This window comes from Carassius carassius, chromosome 24 (genome assembly GCF_963082965.1).
Source record: "Carassius carassius chromosome 24, fCarCar2.1, whole genome shotgun sequence".
Taxonomy (NCBI): domain Eukaryota; kingdom Metazoa; phylum Chordata; class Actinopteri; order Cypriniformes; family Cyprinidae; genus Carassius; species Carassius carassius.
Window position 1 is genome coordinate 6470703 of NC_081778.1, and position 26475 is coordinate 6497177.

General features: G+C 42.0%; 1 protein-coding gene across 3 annotated transcripts in view; it reads right to left on the minus strand.

Annotated features, from left to right (window-relative positions):
- LOC132102752 (protein PTHB1-like) overlaps positions 1–26475 on the minus strand; it is a 203114-nt gene that overhangs the window by 100292 nt on the left and 76347 nt on the right. For all 3 annotated transcript variants that reach the window (XM_059507390.1, XM_059507391.1, XM_059507392.1), the window contains 3 exons: positions 23009–23104; positions 15331–15503; positions 15025–15177 (listed from right to left, as the gene is read on the minus strand). In XM_059507390.1, the coding sequence (XP_059363373.1) occupies positions 15025–15177; positions 15331–15503; positions 23009–23104 (422 nt within the window). The remainder of the gene's footprint in view (positions 1–15024; positions 15178–15330; positions 15504–23008; positions 23105–26475) is intronic.

Here is a 26475-nt window from a genome sequence, read left to right on the forward strand (position 1 = left end):
TCCACAGGAAGATTGTGTTGCATCAATTATCCCCAGTTCCAATATATTAGCTCTTATCAGGTGGAATCTGGAAGATACAGTAAAACAAGCCCAAGCCAGAGAACCAGACCCAGGAGGGGGGCCAACCCACTGTCTGTTTGTCCCAAAAGCTGTCCGCTCTAAGATCCTCCAGTGGGGACACTCCTCTCGTCTCACTTGTCATCCTGGTACCTCACGCACTCTTGAGTTCCTCCAAAGACGATTTTGGTGGCCAACTATCAAGGAGGATGTGACAACATTTGTGAACGCACGTCCCACATGCAACCAAAGTAAAATCTTTCACTGCTCTCCTCAAGGGCTATTGCACCCTCTCTCCATACCTCATAGACCTTGGTCCCATCTTTCCATGGATTTTACCACTGGTCGTCCACTATCACGAGGCAACACCACAATCATGGTCATAGTAGATAGATTTTCCAAGGCCGCCAGATTTATTCCTCTGCCCAAACTACCCACCGCAAAAGAAACTGCTGAATTGGTTATAAACCATGTGTTTAGAGTCTTTGGAATTCCACAAGATATCATCTCTGATCAAGGACCCCAGTTTTCCTCCCGATTCTGGCGGGCTTTTTGTCAATCTCTGGGGGCTACAGTGAGCCTGTCTTCTGGGTTTCACCCGGAGTCCAAAGGACAAACAGAGAGGCTTAATCAAGATCTTGAGACTACACTGAGATGTATGGCAGCTAACAATCCTTCCTCTTGGTCTTCATTCATCATGTGGGCAGAATACGCACACAATACCCTTCGCTCCTCTGCTACAGGCATGTCCCCTTTCGAGTGCCAGTTCGGGTACACCCCTCCACTATTCCCTGAACAAGAGGTGGAGGTTGCATTTCCATCTGCTCATCAATGCTGCCGCCAGACATGGAAAAAAGCCAGACTCGAGCACCTTAGGGCCTCTCAGCAGTACCAGTGCCAGGCTAATCGCAGACACAGACCCCACTCTGCGCCCTGGCCAAAGAGTCTGGCTCTCCACTAAGAACATTCCCTTGCGGGTGGAGTCCAGCAAACTTTCCCAGAGATTCATCGGCCCCTTCAAGATTGTCAGGAAAGTGAACCCAGTTACTTATCGATTGTACCTGCCTAAGTCTTTGAAAATTAATCCCACTTTTCATGTCTCCCTGTTAAACCTGTTTTGTCTTCTCCTTTTCTTGCGACAGGTAGACCTCCTCCTCGTATCATCGGGGGCCAACCAGCTTACACAGTCCACAGAATACTGGATGTCCGTCAAGTATGTGGGTCCCGGCAGTATCTTGTGGACTGGGAAGGCTATGGTCCCGAGGAGCGCTCCTGGGTTCTTGCCAAGGACATCTTAGACCCTAAACTAGTGCAAGAATTTTACACTCGCAAGCCCAGTTGTCCTGGAGGGAACGTCAGGAGCCGTTCCTAGAGGGGGGGGGTCCTGTCAGATATTTTGTTTTGCAATGTGTTATTTTGCCCACTAGAGGTCCCCAATGTGCCCTCACGTCAACATTGTGCCTTTCGTAATCAGTGTTATTGTTTTCACATGTTTCCCATTCTGGGCTGTCTATTTAAGCTGATCACTTCCTTTGCATCTTTGCTTGGTTATTATTGTTCCTAAGCAAGTTGCAACCATAAGTCTGCTCTAGTTCCAAGATCTATTCTTTGAAAGTCTTTTTGAATTGTTTTCCTGTGATTAGTTTTGCTTTTTCTCTCTGAGTTTTTGTTTTGGAGACTATTTTACTTTTTGACTCTTTCTGGTCTGAAGATTTTTCTGTTTTGTAACCTAACTCTAAACAAAGGACATTTTGTTCCATTTTGCTGTTTTTGGTGCTTTATAATGTTTTTGCGTCAAAAAAATTGACAATTACCAATGTCATCAACTGAAATACAGAAATTGAAGCATCCATTCACCCATTCTGATACGCTGCTTACAACGCCGGTCTTCTGTCCGGAAACATGAGCGAGTACAAAGTATCATGCTATGCTCTCCGACGTGCAGTAAGAGCTGCCAAACACAGATACAGGGATCGCATAGAGTCACATCTCCAGCTAAATGACTCCCGACGCATGTGGCAAGGACTAATGACCATCTGTGCCTTTGGAAACAAATCCTCTGCAGAGGTGAAAGCAGATCCGTCGCTGGCTGACGAGCTAAACACTTTCTACGGCCGCTTTGAAAGCAATCTAAGCAGCGCAAGTCTGCCGATCAGCGCGTCAGGAAGCTGCAGTCAGAGCAGCGAAAATCATGTGATCACTGTGTCGGAGGACGAGGTTCGGAGGGCGCTTAAAGCGAATTAATGTAAGGAAAGCAGCCAGACCTGATGGGATTTCTGGCCGTGTTCTGCAGTCCTGCGCTGATCAGCTCGCTGGTTTGTTTACATTCCTTTTTAATGAGTCTCTTGCTACATCGGTGGTTCCCACCTCATTAAAAAAATCTGTCATCATCCCTGTGCCTAAGAACAATGAACACTCTTGTCTAAATGACTATCGTCCAGTTGCCCTTAAATCAATTGTCATGAAGGTCTTTAAGGGAATGGTTAAGAGCGTCATCTGATCCTCCATCCCAGATACTTTAGACCCTCTTAACCCAAACAGATCCACTGATGATGCCATTTCTCACATCCTGCACTCTTCTCTCACACACATTGACAGCAATAATGGGAACTATGTAAGGCTGCTATTTATCGACTATAGCTCAGCTTTTAATACTATAGTCCCCATAAAGTTAGCTATTAAACTCATAAATCTCGGCCTGAATTCTTCACTCTACAACTGGATTCTTGATTTCCTCACTGGAAGACCTCAAGTGGTGAAAATAGGCCAGTACACCTCCAACTCCATCACCCTGAACGTAGGAGCCCCACAGGGCTGTGTCCTGAGTCCCCTGCTCTACTCTCTCTACACACATAACTTCGTGTCTTCGCACAGCTCCACATCTATAATCAAATTTTTCTGATGTTACCGTGGTTTTGGGCCTCATTCACAACAATACTGAGACTGCATACTTGGATGAGGTAAAGAAATTAACATCATGGTGCCAGTACAACTGTCTCTCTCTGAATGGTGTGACTCCCTGACTGCGGGTGGACAGTGTTGTCTCTACTTCCTGTTGGCCTAGCTCCGTGTAGCTGTTTTTTTTCTCTAGAATCTTTATCTTACTATCACTCTCTGGTTTGTGATAGTGATAAAATGTAACTTATTATCGATCAATCTTATCAGATTAATTTTGATCGTTCACTTTTATTTTATATCTGTGAGTGCAGTACACCTGCATTGCGTTAGCACTCGTTAGCTTGTCATTAGCGTTTTCATTTGAACCTTTCGCTGTTTTCTTTTCTCCTCTCCTCTCTCTCGCTCCAGTTTCTCACAAGTTCATCAAACAACTGTGGTAAGAATATTTCATCAAGCACGGTGAGTAATGGCTTCTCCTGCTATTGTTATTTGCACCTCTTGTCACATGTACAGTTTATCTATCTCTGTCGCAGATGAGGGATTCACATGTGATAAATGCAGGGAAATAGTTAGGCTGACAGAGAAGATTTCAGAATTAGAGACACGCATCCAAACTTTAATTGAGGACAGTAAGAATGTTAGGGCTCTAGATACGGCTTTGGATGCATCTAGATCAGGGATTCCTGTACATTGTACGGTTCCGGAAACAGGGCCCCTGCAGCAGGGCAACTGGGTGACAGTGAGGCAGCGTAGTCATGGGTCAAAACACCGCTCTTCTGTTCCGATCAAACCAATAAACAGGTTCTCCCCATTTAGTGATGCACCCACCGAGAAACCTGATGAAAGTGCTCTAGTTATTGGTGATTCTATTGTACGGAACGTGAATATAGAGACACCAGCCACCATAGTCAAATGTTTACCGGGAGCCAGAGCGCCTGACATCTTGGCAAATTTAAAAGTGCTGGCTAATGCTAAACATAAATACAGTAAGATTGTTATTCATGCCGGTACTAATGATGTTCGACTTCGCCAGTCGGAGAGGTGTGTGAACTTGCAAGCACGATGTCAGACACTGTGATATGCTTTGGTCCCCTCCCTGCTTACCATGGTGACGAGATGCATAGCAGATTGTCATCAGTCAATGGCTGGATGTCTAAGTGGTGCCGACAGAATAACATAGGTTTCATAGACAATTGGACAAGCTTTTGGGGCAGACCTGACCTGTTGAAAAGAGACGGTCTTCATCCCTCCTGGGGTGGCGCCACTCTTCTCTCTAGAAATATGGCAAATAATCTTAGAGTTTGAACTTGACTAACTGGGGCCCACGTCAGGAAGCAGACAGACTGGCTAAACCGACAGTCTGCTATCTGCCTCACGTCACACAACAAATAAAAAACAGATGCAATATGGATAAACAAATGATAAACCTTGGCTTATTGAATATCAGATCCCTTTCTACGAAAACACTTTTTGTAAATAATATGATCTCTGATCATAATCTAGATGTGCTCTGTTTGACAGAAACCTGGCTAAAACCTGATGATTACATTATTTTAAATGAGTCCATCCCCCAAGATTACTGTTATAAACATGAGCTGCGTCTAAAAGGCAAAGGGGGAGGTGTTGCTTCAATTTATAACAACGTTTTCATGATTTCTCAGAGGGCAGGCTTCCAGTATAACTCGTTTGAAGTAATGGTGCTTCATATAACATTATCCAGAGAAACAAATGTTAATGATAAATCCCCTGTTATATTTGTACTGGCTACTGTATACAGGCCACCAGGGCACCATACATTCTTTATTAAAGAGTTGGGTGATTTTACATCCGAGTTAGTTCTGGCTACAGATAAAGTTTTAATAGTTGGTGCATTGGGGTCAGCATTTATAGACATTCTGAACTCTATTGGGGTTAGACAACACGTTTCAGGACCTACTCATTGTCGAAATCATACTCTAGATTTAATACTGTCACATGGAATTGATGTTGATTGTGTTGAAATTATGCAGCCAAGTGATGATATCTCAGATCATTATTTAGTTTTGTGCAAACTTCATATCACCAAAATTGTAAATTCTACTTCTTGTTACAAGTATGGAAGAACCATCACTTCTACCACAAAAGACTGCTTTTTAAGTTATCTTCCTGATGTATCCAAATTCCTTAGCATATCCAAAACCTCAGAACAACTTGATGATGTAACAGAAATTATGGACTCTCTCTTTTCTAGCATTTTAAATACAGTTGCTCCTTTACGCTTAAGGAAGGTTAAAGGGTTAGTTCACCCAGATAGCAAAATTATGTAATTAATAACTTACCCTCATGTTGTTCCAAACCCGTAAGACCTCCATTTATCTTTGGAACACAGTTTAAGATATTTTAGATTTAGTCCGAGAGCTCTCAGTCCCTCCATTGAAGCTGTGTGTATGGTATACTGTCCATGTCCAGAAAGGTAAGAAAAACATCATCAAAGTAGTCCATGTGACATCAGAGGGTCAGTTAGAATATTTTGAAGCATCGAAAATACATTTTGGTCCAAAAATAGCAAAAACGATGACTTTATTCAGCATTGTCTTCTCTTCCGTGTCTGTTGTGTGAGAGAGTTCAAAACAAAGCAGTCTGGATATCCGGTTCGCGAACGAATCATTCAGTTCACCAAATCGAACTGAATCGCTTTAAACGGTTCGCATCTCTAATACGCATTAATCCACAAATGACTTAAGCTGTTAACTTTTTTAATGTGGCTGACACTCCCTCTGAGTTCAAACAAACCAATATAACGGAGTAATTCATGTACTCAAACAGTACACTGACTGAACTGCTGTGAAGAGAGAACTGAAGATGAACACCGAGCCGAGGGAACACCTCAAGTCAAGACTGCAAAGCCTTGCAGAGAGTTGTGCGCTTAGCTGAGCGCATCTCAGGGTCTGCTCTCCCCTCTCTGCAGGACATCTACCTCAAACCCTGCAAAAGCAGAGCTGTTAAAATCATCAAGGACTCTATCCACCCCAGTAACCATCTTTTCACTTTGCTGCCATCTGGTAAGCGCTTCCGTAGCCTGATGGCAAAACTAAGAGACTCAGAGACTCCTAAACTCAAAACCAGCTTCTTAACATCTACATGTCTCCACTTAATATGCACTTTATCAGTAAGATCTTCATCATTCACTAAGTCACATAGACACACTGACAGTGTCAACCTGTTAGCACATTTGCCTCTTGTACATTCCTGTGTATCTTAATATTTAAGACTACAGCTTACTTTCATGTACATTATTTTGCTTTCTATATTTAATTATACAATATACATATTTTTTTATATTTTATTCTTATATTTTTATTGTTTACTTTTATTTAATTCTTTCATAGCTATATTTATGTATATTTTTATCTGTGTTGTTTTCTTTAATAATTGCACTGTCCATGAAGTGGACCTGACTCACATTTCACTGCTGGTTATACATGCTCTATATAATTGTGTATGTGACAAATAAAAAAAAATCTTGAATCATCTCTCTCACAGTGCAATAGATGTTGTTCACTATTATCCCAGTAACCCTGACAAAATAGTAATAAATTGTTACTGGCACCTTGCCAGATGTAAGTGTACTTCAAAAAACAAAATGTGAAAGTGACGGTATTCCGACTTTACTGAAAAAACTGAGGTGCATAAATGCCAGCTCTTTTTCCCAGCACCTCCTTTAAGAGGACTGAAAATCTGGCAGGCACTCAAGCGTTATGCTAACTGCTTCAACCCAAACCGGAATCTTGGTTAATGTTGAATAAAACCAAAATCCCAAGCAGCTGTAATGACTGACTGTGTGCCAAAGGCTACAGGTGGTCCTACTGAATGCCTCCCACAAAGTCAAGAGTATACATTTCACACTGAGCTAATATTAGGGCTGACCAAAAAAAAAACTTTTTTCGATTAATAGTTTTTTAAATGAAGTCTATCCGATATAGATTCTCAAAAGCCATGAATCGATCTTTTCCAATATTTATTTCAGCATACATTTAAAAGAAGATCTGGTTGATGTGATTATTTTCATTAGTCTTCTCCACCCTCTTATTTACCTTGCGCAATGTTACAACAGAAAGCCTGTCACATTCAGTGCTTATCATGGCGGAAATACTGTTGACAAAAACCAAGAACAAAGCCTGATTTGCCATGCTCAGGTAAAATTCTATAGTAATACTACAAATCTGTGGAATCATTTGACATCACGCGTAAACACGCAATAATTTCCGCAATGGATGAATGAATGGCTGATGCTGAAACGTACGGTTTTGTTTACACAATTACAGAAGACACACGCAGTGTTTTTAACCTCTGTTGTCTCACTATGATGCTACTCTGAGAGTCACTTCATTAGAATTTTACTTTTTAAATTGACAAAACTACCGTCATAACACATACACAGCAGCTGCAAGTTCCTCACGGAAACCCGTCAAAATAAAAGTTTATTAAAACGTGAAGAAACTGTCAAAAATATATTACTATTTAGCAGTCTTAAGACTAACAACAATGCTATTACTACTACTGCTACTACTAATAAATATTAATAAATCTTTATTTTTAAATGAATAATCACATTTGTTTTCTTGTTAATTTTAACAGCAAACCTGTTGTGCAGCACTTTGTTTGCCAGAAAATAAGAGTTTTTCATTTGATTAGGATAAATTAAATTGTTTTATGCCTTTATCTGCTTACCAGAAATATTAAAGAACATTTTATATGGCCCTATTATTGTTTAAAAATGGACCCTATACAAAAAAGAAAAAAGAAAAGGTTTAAATACAGGCTTGAGGCTCTTAATTTCACCATTTGTAAACTGATTTTTGCTGTTCATTTTTTTTAGAAATTTCAATAGCATTTGTATTAAAACTATATTCACTAAATGTAATAAATTAAATATATAAAAAGAAATCGACAATCTAATCAAATCAATAAGCTTGTGAATCGAAATCAAATCGAATCGGGACATCTGAATCGATACCCAGCCCTAGCTAATATGTGAGTAAAATAAACTTAATTTAAAATTTTGAATTTTCATTTTGTGCAGCAGCTTATCAGCACAATCTGCAAGACCTGTTCTTTCTCTCACTTGATTGGTTTGCTCTCTACTTATTGCCCTTCTGTCTTCTGCCATATTGTTGTTTGCCTTTGTGCTTGCACCTTTTCACCCTATTCCCCTGTTGATTCCTGACAATCATTCGTCTGGTTTTTGTCGGCTTTCTGGTTTCTGCCATTTTCTTTTACTTTGCCCAATCATCTGGTCTTCAAGTCAGCTCCTTTTTGATTCAGTCCGCCTGGTCCTCTATTCCTACCAGCTACCAAACACTGTCCACCACTGACCACGATTTAGCCTGTCCTAGCCTGGGTTTGGCTGCATTGTCTATCAGCCATACTGGTCCCAGATCTTTACCTGCTCTAAATTTGCTTCCTGTCTTTCCCACCTACTCAGATCATCATTTGTGTGCCTTCATTCTCAATTCCCCCAATATATTTTTTGGTATGTCACACAAACATGTTGTTATCCATTATGTTTATTTTATACATTTTACACAACGCTTTGGACCTAAAAATATAATGAATGACATAATGAATGACATGAACACATGGAATATGTGCTGATATAGAGCCATATCATGCTCCTACACATGTAATAGTAAGTAAGTAAGTAAAGTTTATTTCTAAAGCGCTTTTCACAGATAAAATCACAAAGTGCTGTACACAAGAAAAGTAGAACAAAACAATAAAAATGTATATACATAAGTCAAATCAAAGTAACACTACTAAAAAAAACCATCAACCAAAAGCTTTCTTAAATAAACAAGTCTTCAAATCTTTTTTAAAAGAGTTAACAGAGTCTGCCAGACGCAGAGACAGGGGCAGGGCATTCCACAGTCTGGGGGCAACAGACTGAAAAGACAGGTCCCCTCGGGTCTTATAGCAATTTTTTGGGACCATAGGCAGGTTCTGGCCAGAGGACCGAAGAGTGCGGCTTGAGGAGTACGGGGTCAAAAGGTCCCATGTAATGGTGTTCATTTAGTTTCTGGCTCATTTGAGACGAGTCTGAAAGACAAATTTACTCATGGCTCAAATCTACACCAAAGGCAGCAGTGAGTTGTTTACTCGAGAACTGCTGGAACAAGATCAGTCTGATTCACAAACAAATTATAATAAGTCAATTTTAGAAATTGGTCTTATAAAATTATTGTTTATTTTGTAGCTTGTGGTGCAGTAAAAAGTATGCTTTAAAATGTAATGATGTAAAAATTTCCCAACATGAAAAGAGAATAAATACTAGAAAAATTTGGAGCAAAAGTACTGTACACCTCTGAATCAATGCAATTGAACAAACGGTTACTTGCAGAATGAAACACAAATGAGAATGCACTTGAATCAGTAGCTCCTCCACTGAGGCTGCCTGCCTTTGGGCAAACACCTGAGATTTAAAGCATCTGTGTGTGTGGTGTCAAACCTTTAAAGGAAAGCACAGTCTTCTGAAGACAGCCTGAACTAGGCCTGAATTTTTGTAGACTGCTAAATTCTTAATAAACATTTAACACAAATTATGCAAAACTTGAATGTCAGTGAGCAATCACTTGTAGCTATGTAAACTTGATTTCACACATTGTTGTCAGAGGTGTAAAATACTTGATTTTACTTGATTACTGTACTTAGGTATTATTTTGGGGGATTTGTACTTTACTCAAGTGCAATTTAAACTGACTACTTGTACTTTTACTTGATTACATTTCTGAAGAAAAAACAGTACTTTTTACTCCTTACAATTTTATTTCATCTTGAAAAGTACATTATATTTTTATTTTATCTTATGCACATTAAATATCGTAAACAGAAGCTTAAACGTATGTGCCTGACTAGAGAACTAATGATAATTGTTTTCATGCACACATGTCTACTTCAATTATGACTTTTATCAGGCAAATGTCTGACTTCGAAAGTTCACAACCAAATCTGAGGAAGCATATTGAGGTAGCAAAGTTGTGTAATCTATCTAATTATCTAATTAGTCACAAATAATTATTTATCAATATTTGCTAAGAAAAATACTGTAAATGGCCCAAATAAATATTTAAAAGATTAATTGTCCTTTTAGACAGTGACGTTGAATAGACAACATAAATAAAGTGGCCTTTAAAAATGTTAACGTTGTATGCTTTAATTCTATGAATCTCCTCATTAATTCAACACATTCTTGTATTCTGTCTGGAATATATTTCTAGCCTCTCCATCACATCTTGCTCTTCAAAGGGATAGTTCACCCAAAAATGAATATTCGCTCACCATTTACTGAACCTCTGTCATCCCACAAGCAAAGATTTTTAGTCCACATAATGCAAGGGGACAGGACCACTTCAGAAACCACACAAAGTGAACATGACGGTCAAGATTAAAATATTGTTATTTGTATTTTTCTTACATATATCGTTTCACTTAAGAAGACAGTGATTCATTATCAGAGGTTGCATGAGTTACTGTCATATTCACTTTGTGTATAGTTTTTGAAGTGTCATTTTGGATGTCCCATACACTTTCATTATATAAAGATTTTTTTTTTTTTTTTTTTTTTAACTCTTAGTTTGTGTTCATCTGATAAATGAAAGTCATATAGGATGGCATGAAGGTGGAAAGGATGGAGTTTCCTTTTAATCCCCTTCCCTGTATTATTTTTTTTTTTTGGTGTTCATCTGGGTTTCATTTTAATTGTTGTTGTTGAACTAAATATACGTTTGACCTGTGCCATTGCATTTTTTCATTCTCTCCCTTTAACCACTCTTCTGTATGTCTGTCAGAAAAAAAGTTTTACTCAAGTAAGTTTTTGACTAGATACTTGTACTTTTAATTGAGGAAAATTTTTTGAGTACTTTTTATACTGAAATTTGTTGCATTTGTAAATTTGTCAGAATACATTTCAAAAGTGTGCTCTACATTACTATACACAAAATAATGCATCTGTCTATTAATAGGCACTTTCTATTGTTGCTGTGATATATATTGTCACAGCTCAGCTTGTTATAACTAGAAACCTGAATAACAACAATATGGTGTAACCATGCATTCATTTGAAGATAACTCTATCAGCCCCTATGGGACCACTGTATTTGTGGCTATGTATACAGTAGGGCTGTGTGAATCTTTGGGTAGGCAGCGATTCGTAGGTTTTCGATTCGATTCTAAAAGACAAGCACATGGTGATTCGTAGGTTTTCGATTCGATTTTCAAATTTAGAGCAATTCAATTCAATGCTTTTCACTATTACAGTAAATCTGATTCGATTCGATTATAACGTTTCGATTCTGCACTCTTTAAGTGCATTCACAGGATTATTTAAATACTTCTACTAAATTCTGTAAATGCTTAGTCAGGGGGCAAATTACACCAGCCTTTATGGTTAGAGAACCATAGGTTAGAAAAAAATGAAATAAAATACCTTTTGTCCATTGTTAGATGCTAGTTTAATGATGCTATAACATAACATGGCATACATAAAAATGTTTGTAAGCCAAGATTTAAAAAAAGAGCTTTAAAATTATGTATAAGCTAACATGATGGTGTACCCATCATTTCAGAAGTGACAGAAATGTCAAATACAATAATTTTATGTAAGCAATATGTATTATCATAATTATTATTATTTATTTAAAAAAAAATTAAGAATTCTCTCTTTATTATGACTTTTAATTTGCTTTAAGAAATCAAATACACTGCTGGACAATACTCAATCATTTGTAATCAATATTTTTTTCCTAATGGCAATTTTATGATTGTTTTATATAGGCTACTAAATTTAATTATTTTAATTTTCTGTACAGAATAAGGTAGAAAATATACTTTATAGTTTCTGTATTGTAATAAATGATATGCAATTAGCAATGTATCATTCATAAATTGTATTTATTTATTATTTTTTTTTTCTTAACGTTGTATCAGTTAATTCTGCTTTTATTCAGTTTAGCTGCAGATAAAGCCTGGCAAGTCTATGAGAGTGAGATCACTTCTCTTTCTGTGTGAAAACTTATTCATCTCATTTTCACAAAATAAAATGCTATAGTAGCTATTTAACTTTTCCTCTCCATCAGCGAATGATGATCTTGAGAGAAAACGCACCAGTTGTCTGTTTGCTAAAGCAACAAATGCTACTTTCATGCATCTGATTATCAGATAAACCTTGCGCTCTTATTTCAAGGTTGTTGTTAATGCTGTGGTTATTTTAACAGTTTCATTCATACATTCAGTTCATCAGCATTGTTTAAACCTATTTATCATTCAATGGAACTGTGCATATTATTCTGCTCCGTCCATGCAATAAATATGCAGCTTTCGACTGCTCAGGTGACATAACGCTGTCGGTAAGATGCAGAGAGCCACTGACAAACTACAGAAAAGTAAAACTAGTTCACTTTAGTATTACTGGCCACGAGTCCTGAGGAGAGATCAGAGCCAGTGTTGCCAGACGTACGATAATTATCGTATTTGTACGATAATTTTTACCTCTGTACGATGTACGATCAATAATGAAAAAAATCCCGTAATGTACGAAAATTTCAGAATTTTATGAAAATTTAAATGATGGTAGTTGCAGTCATAGGGCTTCTTTACTCATACACGAAATTGTCTCATTACATACACTCTAAATGCGTTCGTGTGCACCTCAGACTGTGTTAAGAATGCAGGAGGGTGCCCTGCTTTATAGCCAACGAGCACTAGTCGCGGTCCACAACAGAAAGAACCCCTTCAACATGTGGTAATTTGCAGGTCGTGTCGAAATGTTGTTGGTTTAGAATAGATAAATAACTCTTTTGACTCGTGTACGATAATTTTCTTCCAAATACGATAATTTTGAACATCTGGTACGATACTTGGGCATTTCCAATCTGGCAACACTGATCAGAGCGCGAGCGCAATCCTGTGACAGTCTCGGGCAGTAATAGTGGAGCGCGTGAAGGACAGATTAGAGGCACGATTCATGAAAACTATTCAAGGACTCCATTAATTTGTGCGTGTAGTAATTTCATGAGTATATATTTTGAAAGCACCACTATAGAAATCGCGATTCATTCGATTCTTAGCATTTTAAATCGATTACTGTCCGAGATCGGCAATTCACAATTCAAATATCATGTTTCAAGATCGATGCATATGAATCATCAGGGTTTGTAATCGATGCATCGAGAAAACGAGTGAATCGTTACACCCCCTAGTATACGTATACAGACTTCCACACACAAATTAACACCTGTTCACACCAAGGATGATAACTATAATAATAAATGTGCTTATTCTAACTCAATAGGGATGTCCACACCACAACTATAATAATAATAATATCGCAGTGTAACAATATCGCAATCCTATTTTAAGGAGCATTTAAAGCAGCAGATGACATAACTGCAGTGCATGCTACTTATAATCAGAACGTTATCTTGTGCTGTTTTGGACACTAATATATTTTTTGTTATAGTTATCCTTCTTGGTGGGTCTTTGGACTTGGAACACATTTTTTTTTTTTTATTAATTTGATTAAACAAACAAAACAATAAATCAAGAAATTTTACTTGCATGATTATGATATGTTCTGGGAGTCACTGTTCTAAGGCTCAAAGAACTGGGCTGTAAAGCTTTGGAAATCAGATCTAATCTAAGCTGCCTACATCAATGTTTCTTTGTGCTTGTGCCCTTCATGACTATGAATGAGGTGTATATGAAGAGGGAGAAAAAGGAAAAGAGCAGGAGAAGAAAAACAGGAACTCCCTAAGGCCTTTCATAGGTTACAAAAACAAAAGCAGTACCTGAGAGTCCCTTTTGACCCAGGCATTAAACAGACACATGTACATGGAAGCTCAGGCATCCAGATCTCAGACCAATGGCCATTAATGGCAGAGCTCATTTAGACAGGAGGATCAGTGTTGAGCAGCATTTAGCCCTGTTTAGCACTCCATTTGGGCTCAAATAAATCAAGGCTGTTGGAGAGAGGCCCCCATTATGAGTACAGGGGCCCCGCAGTGAGCTGTCATTCACTGGCCAGGCACCTTCACCTTTCAACTGCTAATTACAGGGAGCCACACAGCTCACAGTGAAACACACACACATACAGAAGCCTTTTTATAGCTCTCTTATGAGGAAAAATAGTTGTGGGAAACATAGACGTGCTCTCTAGACCTCAGCACATCTCTCTTTTTCTCAAGAATTCTTGTTGATCCTGAATTAAGAAATAAAGGGATTTATCCTTACAAATAAATGATCGGAGGAATGATAGTGGGGTTAAGAAGGAATGGTAGATGAGTTAGGGTTAGGGATAGAGACGTATCAATGTTCTACAAGTGACATGAACATGATGTGTAACAAAAAACATGTCATTGCAAAAGCATGTCAACAACTTAACAGTGTATTCATCTCTGAATCCTGAACGTTTTTAAAGCTACCGTGCAGTGCTGATACACAAACGGAAAAGAGAATTTGGTAACAGACATTCAGTGCCTTATTCTAATGCCAGCCAAATCTAATTGCTAAGAATGTACACTATTTGGGGTCAATACGATTTTGTATGTTTTTGATAAAAGTCATATGCTCATCCAGGCTGCATTTATGTGATACAGTAAGAACAGTATTATTGAGGAACATTCTAACAATTTAAAATTCTATTTGAATATATTTTAAAATGTAATTTATTCCCGTGATGGTTACTGTACATCTCACCTATGACCTGAAGACAGATGGTCTGGTCGAGAGGTTCAATCAAACACTGAAGTGTATGCTATGGTGGGTGGAGGCCAAGGACGGGCACAAGTGTAACCTTACGCTATATGCTATATGGCATCAGGCAGGTGTCCAGCAGCACCCCACTCCCCATCATTCGGTTTTCAATTATGTACAGTACAGCACATCAGAGAGAGCTTCAAATAGGTGATGCCATTGGTACAGGAACAACTGGCTGAGCTTCAGCAGCAGGTCAACCACCAGTTGGCAAAACAGCAAATTTTAAGTTTCGGGTGAACTATCCTTTTAATCTCGAGTGTGTCTTCATTTAATTGTGCTTACTTGGCAGTAGGTTCCCTCCATCAGTGTGTCCAGGTTTTGAAGTGGCCCTGGGGTTTTGTCTTTAAAGCGGGTCAGTAGACGGCGCTGGATGGCCCTGAACTGGACTGCTCGCTCCGACAGCAAATCCTGATACTTCTGAGCTTTCACACGGAGCTACAAATATTCCCACAAAATGAAAACACATTACTCAGAGGGTTATTGTTTTAATGTCATACAGTATTTATTAGGGATGTCACTTTATACTTCCATATGCACAGAGAGCCAAGAATCTGTTAAAAACGTGTGACCATGTGAGGAACTTTGCACCTCAAAGTGGTGGTCCACTGTCTCGAAGTACTCAGGCAGTGGAATTGGTCCAGTGAAGCTGTTCCGAAAGTCTTTGACTCCAAGGGAGGCAAAGTGCCGGTCGAAACGCTGCACCAGCTCCTTGGCTACCAGCCAGATATCCTCAAAGCTTTCGCTCTGAATCCTGTAACGCTCTGCGGAGAGTCAACACACTCATATAAAGAGAGAGACAGAGCAGTGCTATCAGCCCTCCGTCTCCCGCACATGTAATTAGCTCATGACAACTTAAAACAGATCACAGGGCTTCCTCGCATGATGGATGTGAGCACTAGTGAAGCATGTGTGTGTGTGTGTTTGTGTGTGGGAGAGTGGGGTTTTGTGAAAGTGTGCATTTATGTGTGTTCACAAAAGACAGACAGAAGAAAGGGAGAGAGAGAGAGAGAGAGAGAGAGAGAGAGAGAGCAAGATGTCGATCCACACTAGCACCACAACAAAGCTTCATTACAGGATTTGACTGACCTCTTTGTTGTTGAAATACACAACCATGGTGGCTCTTTAACCTAATACTGTACCTGATTCTTCAATTCCCAGAACCAGTTTACAAATCTCAACATATCATTACCGCAAGTTCATACGCTGGCACACTGACATTCTTCAAGAGACTCTAAAGAACTTTCAGGTAGCTGTCAATCAAGTGTAGAGAATGGATTTTCTTTCTGAGATTACTCTGCATGTTGTTTTTCCTTCTTTGTCTCCAAACAGAGAGTTTTTCTTCACTGCTATCACCAAGTGCTTGTCTTTTTGAAGCAGATTTCAAAACAAGTCCTTGTCATAAACAAGTCAGTTTACTGTAATAAATGAGCATTTCATAAAATCTATTTCTGAGTGACAAGGATATTCCGCATGAAAATGTAGGGCAGAACTGGATGTTGACCATGAGAATGGAGAAAAGTTGTCTTTACATGACACCTGATTGGAGGGGAGTGGCTTGGAGATCAATCAAAAAGAAAAGCTGCTTTGGAGGAGCAGGACTTAATTACATTTTGATGAAAGATTTTTTTTTCTTTTCTTTGGAATAACATTAAAATATAACTAGAAAGGTGATTTAAAGTGTTTAGAAATAAAGTCTGCATATTTCATCTAAAATCTGAAGTACTCCTTTTCGAAAGCAATTTTAAAGAGTGGAATTTAACTGAATAATCAATATAATAATAATAATAATTCAAATACTTCAAGATTACTAAGAAACAAATACAAAAGACACCAAAAATAGACCAAAACTCACACACACACACACACATACACACACACACACACACACACACACACACACACACACACAAATCAATGAGTAAGACTAAGATACAAAGAGAACAGTTGAGTTTTTAAAGTATTCAGAAACCTCAAAACATATGTCAGTAGAACCTGTGTGAAAACGGGCATCTTCAGGGTATGGTTTTAAAGAACGTACTCGGTTACTAACGTAACCTCGGTTCTCTCTAGAAGAGGGAACGAGTACTGCGTCTTAACTAAGACGCTACGGGAAAAGTCTCTTTTCACGAAATACTAAAGCAAAAATTTATCCTTCATTTTGAATTTTTGTAAAGCGCATTTGCAGCAGTTCACAGCCATAGGCGAGACGGCTCGCTCGCTCATTGGCTGCTCTGCAGCAAGTGCACAGCCTATCGAGCGCAGGCTGATGCAATATCAGACCAATAAGGACGCTTCGCGCCCATCACGCCACTTCCCGCCAAAACGGGTGTGGCCCAACCCTATAAAAGGAGCTCGAAAAGGCTGACTCACCTGATTTATTTCATCGCCGAAGTGAACCAGAGTGAATCGTACGCACGGCAGACAACGCAGTACTCGTTCCCTCTTCTAGAGAGAACCGAGGTTACGTTAGTAACCGAGTACGTTCTCTTACGAGAGTTCTCTCGTACTGCGTCTTAGCTAAGACGCTACGGGAACCCCATGTAAAACGCCGTGCACGCAGGGATCACACACCAATAAACCTGAAGCAACGCCCAGGATTTACAGTGCACAGTCACCCGAGGGACTCACAGAGAGCCCAGGACAGGAGGGGGGGGGGAGCCCTCCGTCCCATATCTAGCAGCAACGGTAGATGCGGCAATACAACATCACACAGTCGAGGCAAGGCCTGACCAATGTGGCAATGCGGGTCTTACGCTATACTGCCCATATAACAGCCGGCAGCGCATAACGCTCACGAACTCAGAATTCCCATCAGGGCCCTGATTCGGCTATACCGACAGCAGCCTTGCTTGCAAGGCGGGAACCTCCAGGTTATAGAACCTGATAAATGTAGACGGCAAGGCCCAATCTCGCCGTGGTTTCGATGCGCGCTAAAAAGCGCGGAGGGCGTCGAAAAAACTGTAGCGAGTAGCCTCTCTTTATAATGCCTAGCACCCAATCCGAAACCCTTGTAAGCGCTGACCATGCATCTGCATGAATGGCTAAGGGCTGGATGCGAAGCGCGCTCTGTTGCCCGGGCAACGGCGGCGCTTCGGTGTGCTGCAACATGGGCGTTACGCCTGTGGCATTTGAGGCGGGGAGCGCGCTGATCACAGCAGGCAGATCGCTCCTCCTCGACCCCGTCCCGACGCTTAACCGATTGAGGGAGGGCTGAGCGGGTCCCATGGGACTCGTGATGTCTTCGAGTAACTGTGGGCTGCAAATGTGCACATTTACTGCTTTTGACTCGCTGTCTGCCTGGGCAGAGCGTACGTGCACGGGTTTCGTTTTTACAGAAACAACGCGCCGTGTGTGACATAGTGTTTGTGGGCACTGAGCAGTGGGCACGTTTACTATGTGGCACGTGTGCCAGGTTATAGAACCTGATAAATGTAGACGGCGAGGCCCAACCTGCCGCCATACATATATCCTGCAAGGAGATCCCATTAGACCACGCCCACGATGAGGCGACGCCTCTCGTGGAGTGTGCTCTGATGCCCAGTGGGCACTGAAGGCCCTTGGAAGCGTAAGCTAATGCTATGGCGTCAACTATCCATCTGGATAGAGTCTGTCTCGAAACAGCCATTCCCTTGGAACGTCCACTGAACGAGACAAACAGCTGCTCAGACTGTCGAAAGACAGCAGAGCGAGACACATAAGCTCTTAAAACCTTAACAGGGCAAAGAAGACTCGAGTCTCCATCCTCTCCTGACACCGACAGGGCAGACAGGGCAATAACCTGAGCCCGAAACGGCGTGTTGAGGGACTTTGGCACATAACCGTGCCTAGGTTTGAGTATGACCCTTGAGTCATTAGGCCCAAACTCCAAGCACGACTGGCTCACCGAGAGCGCGTGCAGGTCACCCACACGCTTCACTGAAGCGAGAGCCAACAAGAATACCGTCTTAAACGACAGATGCAGGAGGCTAATCGATTGGATAGGCTCCAAAGGGGGACCCTTCATGGCCTCCAAAACCTTCGCGAGGTCCCATATAGGGACTGACGGAGGTCTGGGAAAATTCAGCCTCCTAGCCCCTCTAAAGAAGCGGATGACCAAATCGTTCCTTCCTATTGACTGACCGAGCGCTGTTTCAGAAAACGCTTCGATGGCCGCCACATAAACTTTGAGCGTGGATGGGGCTCTGCCCTTATCCAACAGCTCTTGCAGGAAGGAGAGAACCTCCGTCACCTCACAATCAAGGGGTGAACATCCCCGAGCTGTACACCAGCTGGAGAACACCGACCACTTCAAAGCATACAGCCGTCGCGTCGACGGAGCTCTAGCCTGAGTGATGGTATTTAGCACTCCCACTGAGAGATCAGCGGGTAACCGTTGAGCGCCCACACATGGAGGGACCACAACTCCGGTTGAGGGTGCCAAATCGAGCCCCTGGCCTGCGAGAGGAGGTCCCTCCTCAGCGACACTGGCCACGGGGCGATGTCTGCTAACCGCATCAAATCTGGGAACCATGGTTGGTTCTTCCAAAAAGGTGCTACAAGCAGTATTGAACATCTCGTTTCTCTCACCCGTTCTATCACCTGCGGAAGGAGGGAGACGCGAGGGAAAGCATACAGCGGGCAGCACGGCCATCTCCGTGACAGCGCGCTTTCGTTCTTGGAAAAGAACGCGGGGCAGTGAGCGTTTTCGTGGGACGCCAAGAGGTCCACCTCCGCCCTGCCAAATCTCTCCCACAACAGCCGGACTGTTTGCGGGTGTAGAGACCATTCGCCCGTGGGAATGTTGTTTCTGGACAGCCTGTCTGGACCCAGATTCTGCAGCCCAGGCACATGCACTGCCCTCAGCGAGCGCAAGTTGCGCTGAGCCCAAACCAGGAGGCTATCCGTCAGCCTGTACAGGTTTCAGGACCCAAGACCGCCCTGGCGATTTATCTAGGACACCACAGACATATTGTCCGAACTGACTAAGACGTGGCGGCCCTTGATTCGGGGACAAAAGCGTGTCAGCGCGTTCTCCACTGCCAGCATTTCCAGACAGTTGATATGTTGGAGCTTTTCCCGTTCTGACCACAGGCCAAAGGACGGTCTGCCCTCGAGTAGCGCTCCCCATCCCGAAGTGGAGGCGTCCGTCGACACCATCTTCACTCTCGAGGAAGGCTTACACCTGATTGGTACCAGTCGTTTGCTTTCCAGGGTTTCAGGGCTGTAACGCAGCCCTGATTGACCTTGAGACGCAGTCGACCAGATACCCACGCCCCGTGCGGTATCCGCGCTTTCAGCCAGAACTGCAGGGGGCGCATGCGGAGCAGGCCCAGCTGCAGAGCCGGAGATGCCGAGGCCATGAGACCCAGCATCCTCTGACATTCTCTGAGCGAAACAGTCTCGCCCCAGCAGAGAGAACTCGCCGCGCGCTGCATGCTCAACGCGTGCTGTGATGACAGCCGCACCTTCATGGACTGTGAGTCCAGAGCTAAACCCAAAAACAGTATCGTCTGACTGGGGTTCAGCGAACTCTTCGCCCAGTTGACACTGAGACCGAGTCTCTCGAGGTGATCAAGTAAAATGGTCCTGTGCTCAACGAGCTCCGCTCGTGATTGAGCCAGAATAAGCCAGTCGTCCAAATAGTTCAGCACTCGCATGCCTCTGAGTCTGAGAGGAGCGAGCGCTGCGTCCATGCACCTCATAAACGTAAGAGGAGCTACGGACAAGCCGAACGGCAGGACTGTAAACTGGTATGCCTGGCCCTCTAAGGCGAATCTCAAATATCGCCTGTGATTTGACGCTATCTGTATTTGAAAATATGTGTCCTTCAGATCTATTGACATGAACCAGTCTCCTCTGCGAATATGCGCGAGGAGCTTCCTGGTCATAAGCATTCTGAAACTGCGTTTCACCAATGCCTTGTTCAGCTGTCTTAGATCCAGTATGGGCCTGAGACCCCCGTCTCTCTTGGGCACCAGAAAGTATCTGCTGTACAGCCCCCCCTCGCTTTGAGCTAGAGACACAGGCTCTACAGCCCCTTTGCTCAACAGTTTTGATATTTCGGCCCGAAGTAGGTGTGCTACTTCTGTTTTGACCGTTTACTATGTGGCACGCGTGACCGATCTGAGTCGATCTTATAGGCGCGAGCCCTGTGTGCAGGGCTGTGCTTACATGTGGAGATGGGCACTGAGGAGTGGGCATCGTCACTACATCTATAGCACCATCTGCCCTGGCCGGAACACCAGAAATAACACTCTTTTCGGGAAATATCTGGGTAGCCGTGATAACGGCTTTTGCGTGCAGGCAAGCGGGCACTCGTGCAAGCTTGCGCATTGCAGAAAAAGCTGAGACAGTCACAATTCTTGGAACTGCAACAGCGGCGCGCTTGGGTGAGAGCTCGGCCGCAGCGGAACTCGTACACCAGCACTTTCCCAGCAGTGCTAGGATGTTTTCGGGGCTTCTGGCTGCACCGTAATCCTCTGCCGCGGCTCCCGTGGCGCGGGGCGACGGCTGGAAGAGCGAGAACAGGGTCCTGAGCTGCGTTGCTGACGCTGTCGTGATGACGCAGCTGGAGGCGGTGGGCGTGACTGTGAGCTCTGTGGGGCCGGTCTAGCGCGGCTCGCTGCAGAACCGGAGCGCTTCGGCAAGAAGTGCTTGAATGCCTGTGACGCTTTCTGCTCCTCAGCGAATCTCTCCACAAACTCGTTGACAGACGATCCAAAGAGGCCAGCAGGAGTCAGCGGCGCGTCGAGGAACGCAGCGCACTCAGACTCCGCGATGTCGGAAAGCGTCAGCCACAAATGCCTCTCAGCCACTGTAGCGGAAGCAATAACCCGTCCCATGGCCTGTGCAGCAGACTTAGTAGCGCGGAGGGAGAGATTCGAAGCACTCCTCAGATCCGCGAGACAGATCGCTTCAGGTCCCATCTCATCCAGCTTGCGGAGGAGATCGCCCTGGAAAATCTGCAGCGTGTCCATGGTGTGCTTTGAGCTGGGAGAAAAACGCTCATCCGGGAGAAAGCTACCATCCAGCCGGGAACGAGAAGGGGGCGCTGGTGCAGACCACTCAAGGCCGAGGCTCGCTGCGGCCAGCGTGACCACTCGCATCAGCTCTTTATCGATATCCGCCCGTCTGCTGGGCCCCTGAGCAGAAGGCACGCGATCCACGGAGCTCGCCCAACCCTCACTGCCCGAAGCAAGCAGAGAGCACGTGTCCTCTTCCTCCGACGCGGCCCTGAGATCCACTTCCTCGGAGGACGCGGCAGCAGACAGCGGCCGTTGACCATCGGGAAGCGATGCAGGGGAGGCCGGTGAAGCGGAGGGAACCGGCGAGCTCGCCAGAGCTGGAGGCGGTTATGGTAGATGCTGAGAGCGGCGCTTTTTACGGCGCTGCGGCGCAGCGGATGATGCAGGCTGCGAGAAGAACGCCCGGTGAGTCCTCAGAGTCACCATAGGCATTAGCTCGCAGTGAGGGCAGCCGCCGTCAGCGAGCGCGAGCGCTGCATGGTCCTCACCGAGGCAGGAGACGCAGATGACGTGACGATCTCCCTCGCTGAGCGGGGCTCTGCACGAGCCGCACGAGGGCATCTTTAAAAAGACGCAGCTCTTTTATGAGTGTGTCGCAGGGCGAACACACACAAGGATATATATAAAGGATATAGGCGCCGGAGAGCGCAGCAGGAACGGCAGTGGAAGGTGGCGAAGGCCAGCAGCTTCAGAATGGCTCGTCCCGCTGAGATGCCTATCAGACGGCGCTTGCTTCTTCCGTGATCCAGCGATGCGTGAGCTTCGCTGAAATGATGAAAAATCAGGTGAGTCAACCTTTTCGAGCTCCTTTTATAGGGTTGGGCCACACCCGTTTCGGCGGGAAGTGGCGTGATGGGCGCGAAGCGTCCTTATTGGTCAGATATTGCATCAGCCTGCGCTCGATAGGCTGTGCACTTGCTGCAGAGCAGCCAATGAGCGAGCGAGCCGTCTCGCCTATGGCTGTGTACTGCTGCAAATGCGCTTTACAAAAATTCAAAATTAAGGATAATTTTTTGCTTCAGTATTTCGTGAAAAGAGACTTTTCCCGTAGCGTCTTAGCTAAGATGCAGTACGAGAAAACTCTCGTAAGAAGAACATCTATTACACAAGTTTTGCATAAAATAATCCAAGATGATCAAATTTGTTAATAATCAAATGAGCACTGTAGAAGGAGTTTTAAAACATATTTTTCAGAAACCTTAAAATTGAAGAGTGTCATTGACATAGGTTAGACATGTGTGTGCTGGTGTGGGAGAACTCACGAGATGTTTTGGAGGCAAGGACAATGACCTTGGAGCCTGTGATGAGTTGGAAGCCCAAAGCACTGCTGTCATTATTTTCTGACTTCTCAGAGAAATCTGAAACCCAGAAACATAGTGGTGTCAAAAGCACCAGTAAAATGGAACCACACCAGCCTTTCTGCAGAAGCAGAAGAACAGAGTGCTGTTTCACAGACAGATGCTTTCAAACACTCATATACATATTTGTATGCACACTCCGTGAAGAGTGTCAATGGTTTCTATTTTGTATTCGCTGCTGTGCACATGAAGTTGTGACAAACAGAGGCATTTATGTTAGCCAATCCTCATGAGTAATTCTCTTTATTTACAGGTGTGCTGTATATTTTACCAGAAACATCTAAGCTGTACTTAGTGCAATGTGGACGACTGAAATTTGTGAAAATTTGATTTATGTGACCAAAACTTTTTTGGGGGATAAATTTGTTTTATAATGCAATGAGATTCACACATTTTAAAAATTTAGCTTAAGTGACCATATGCCCTTTGGGGTTGCTGAACTATTATATTTATAATTATACAATGCTACTGGTAGTACATATCCATGAAAGACGATTGTTTTTAGTGTCCTCTCCCCCAAGAACACAGGCACATGTTGCCACCTCTGTCTCTGTCTGTCTGTCCCTCGTGATGGCTTCTGATTCTCATGCAGAGTGGTTGAACGGATGTCAGACAGAGATAGTCTCTTATCAGCACGCAGGACGCCGGTGCACAGCAGATTGTTCCTTATCTGACCAAAGCTCAGGCCTTACATTATCTCAGAAAAATGCTTTTTCAAGCCCTGTCTACAGCACTCATCCAGATAACAGAACACTGACTCCACTACTCACCAATAACATGAAAATTTTGGAATTACACTAATGTAATTATACTGTATAATTATACTACATATAATAATGTAATTATACTTATACTATATATATCTTTTTTTTCTCTGGGTGTTAACCAAATTTCTATAAATATATATTTTCTAGGGCTGTCAATTGATTAAAATTTTAAATTCTAATTAATTAACTTTGTTACTTAATAAAGTTAATTGCACATCAAATTTGCCTGAGAAATCCTCCAAAAGATCATCTAAAGACATGAGAAAAGAATGAAATAGATATTACAAAAAGTCGATTTTTTTTTTCTATTTTAATTTTACATTTTTGGGTGAACTATCCCTTTAATTCGTTTTTTATAAATATGGATTTTTTTTTACTTTCAGAATTTTTTATTAATATGAGAATATGGAGTTATTTTTAAATAATATGATACTCTAAATAAGAAACTAAAACTGCCAGTATGTGACGGTAAAGGTCTTACTGTGTAAGTCATTGAGTCATTCATTCATTAGATTCGTTCATACTGCTGATTTATTTATGAATTAAGTAAATGGCTTTTTTTCATGAATGGGCCGTTGAATCACGTATTCATTCAAAAAAACTAATCATTACTGTGTGTTGCTCGGAGATGCACAGTTCCGCTTTGGCTTTATAGGTACAGTAATATCTGCATTGGCAAAATTGAGTTCTTATTTAATTAAATTAAGTTCTTATTTAATTAAATGCTATATAGAATTTATATCACATTTGCACTCATGCTATTCAGGACTAAAACAGCACCAGTGTGATATTGCACTTGTTGCTTGTGTGATATTCCTTAAACCTCTATGGTACGCATTATGTTCTAACCATGAAATATTTTTTAAAATACGTTTTTATTACATGAAATAGCTTCAATTATACAAATCCAAAAACATTTTTTACATTTTTTCTTTGGGGAGGTATTTAGGAAAACGTTGCCATATGGCAACAGTGTACCATAATGGAAAATGGCCAAAAAAGTAGTTTTTCTATTAAATTGTGATTATCTTTTCTATTTAAATTGATATTGATAGATTGTTATACTTGGAACTCGTGCAAACCAAAAGTAGGTAGGTTCCTATCATTTAACCTTCAAAATGGTACTTAAAAGTATGATTATAATGCTTGCAAACGGACAAAAAAATAGCTTTTGTACCATATATGGATATCAAATTCATCAACTTTTTATTGTTTTACATCCATAAAGTCTCCAACAACAACAAAAAAACAAATATTTTTGAAAGTATTTTATACAAGTAAATGTATTGTAGCTTGGAACATGCACTAATACAATGTAGAACATGAAAACATAAAATACAGGTATTACGATAGGCGGCTCCCTGAAATAAAGTCAAAAGTGAAAGTTGTGACATTTGCCAAGTTTGGTAACCCATACTTGAAATTGGTGCTCTGCATTTAACCCATCCAAGTGCACACACACAGCAGTGAGAAGTGAACACACCGTGAACACACACCTGGAGCAGTGGGCAGCTATATCCAGAGCCCGGGGAGCAACTGGGAGTTCAGTGCCTTGCTCAAGGGCACTTCAGCCATGGGTATTAAGGGTGGAAGAGAGCACTTGTTCATTCACAACCTCCCACCTACAACTCCTGCCAGCACTGAGACTCAAACTGGTGACCTTTGGGTAACTAGTCCAACACTCTGACCATTAGGCCACAGCTGCCCCTCAGTGTGGGTTTTCCCAGTCCATCCATGTGCACCGGTCTCAATCCAACTCATGTCAAATTTCATGACACCATGAAACTGCAAAAAGCAGTTCCTTTCAGCTGTGATGCAAAGGTGCAGTCACATTTGCTGCACTTCATGTGGACGATCCCCCTGCAGCCAGGGTATTTGCACTTCCCTTTCTTCTCCATGACAGGCCAACTCTGCTCTCTTACTATTGCCTTTTCCATAAAATATAGCTGTATTCATTTTCTGAAAAGAAGACATAATTTTGTTATTTATACATAAATACAACTATACTACAATAAACACTTCAAATCATTAAATAACTGTGATAATTTTATTGATGCTACTATCTATAAAAAATCCCAATGAGGAAATACATTACTGCAATTCCACTGTGGTACAGTGTTGCCATATGGCAACACACCTATTTTTCCATAGTGGTACAGAGTTGCCATATGGTAACCTTGATATTTTCTTAATTTACAATAAAACTATGTTAGACAAAATTGATTTATGAATTAAAATATCTAATTTACTTACCAAAGATGTTGCAAAAAAATCCCCCTTGAGAAAAGATGTTTAGAAATTAGGTTAATAGAGCAATTTCTGGAGCACTTCAACAGGTGTCTTCTGTGTGAGGTTGACCATGGGAAAAGGAGTTTTGGGAGGACATTCAGTTGTCATGTGACTTAAAAACAGCACATCATTGGCTACCTTAAGGCCTACCCTTTTAATTCCCATAATGTGATATATCGTAGTTTTTTCAGAATAACAAGGAAATTAGTATAAATTAATTGTTGCCATATGGCAACTCTGTACCATATAGGGTTAACTATATGATATTATACAAATATGAGATAAACGGGCATTTTTGCTCCAATCTCTTAAATT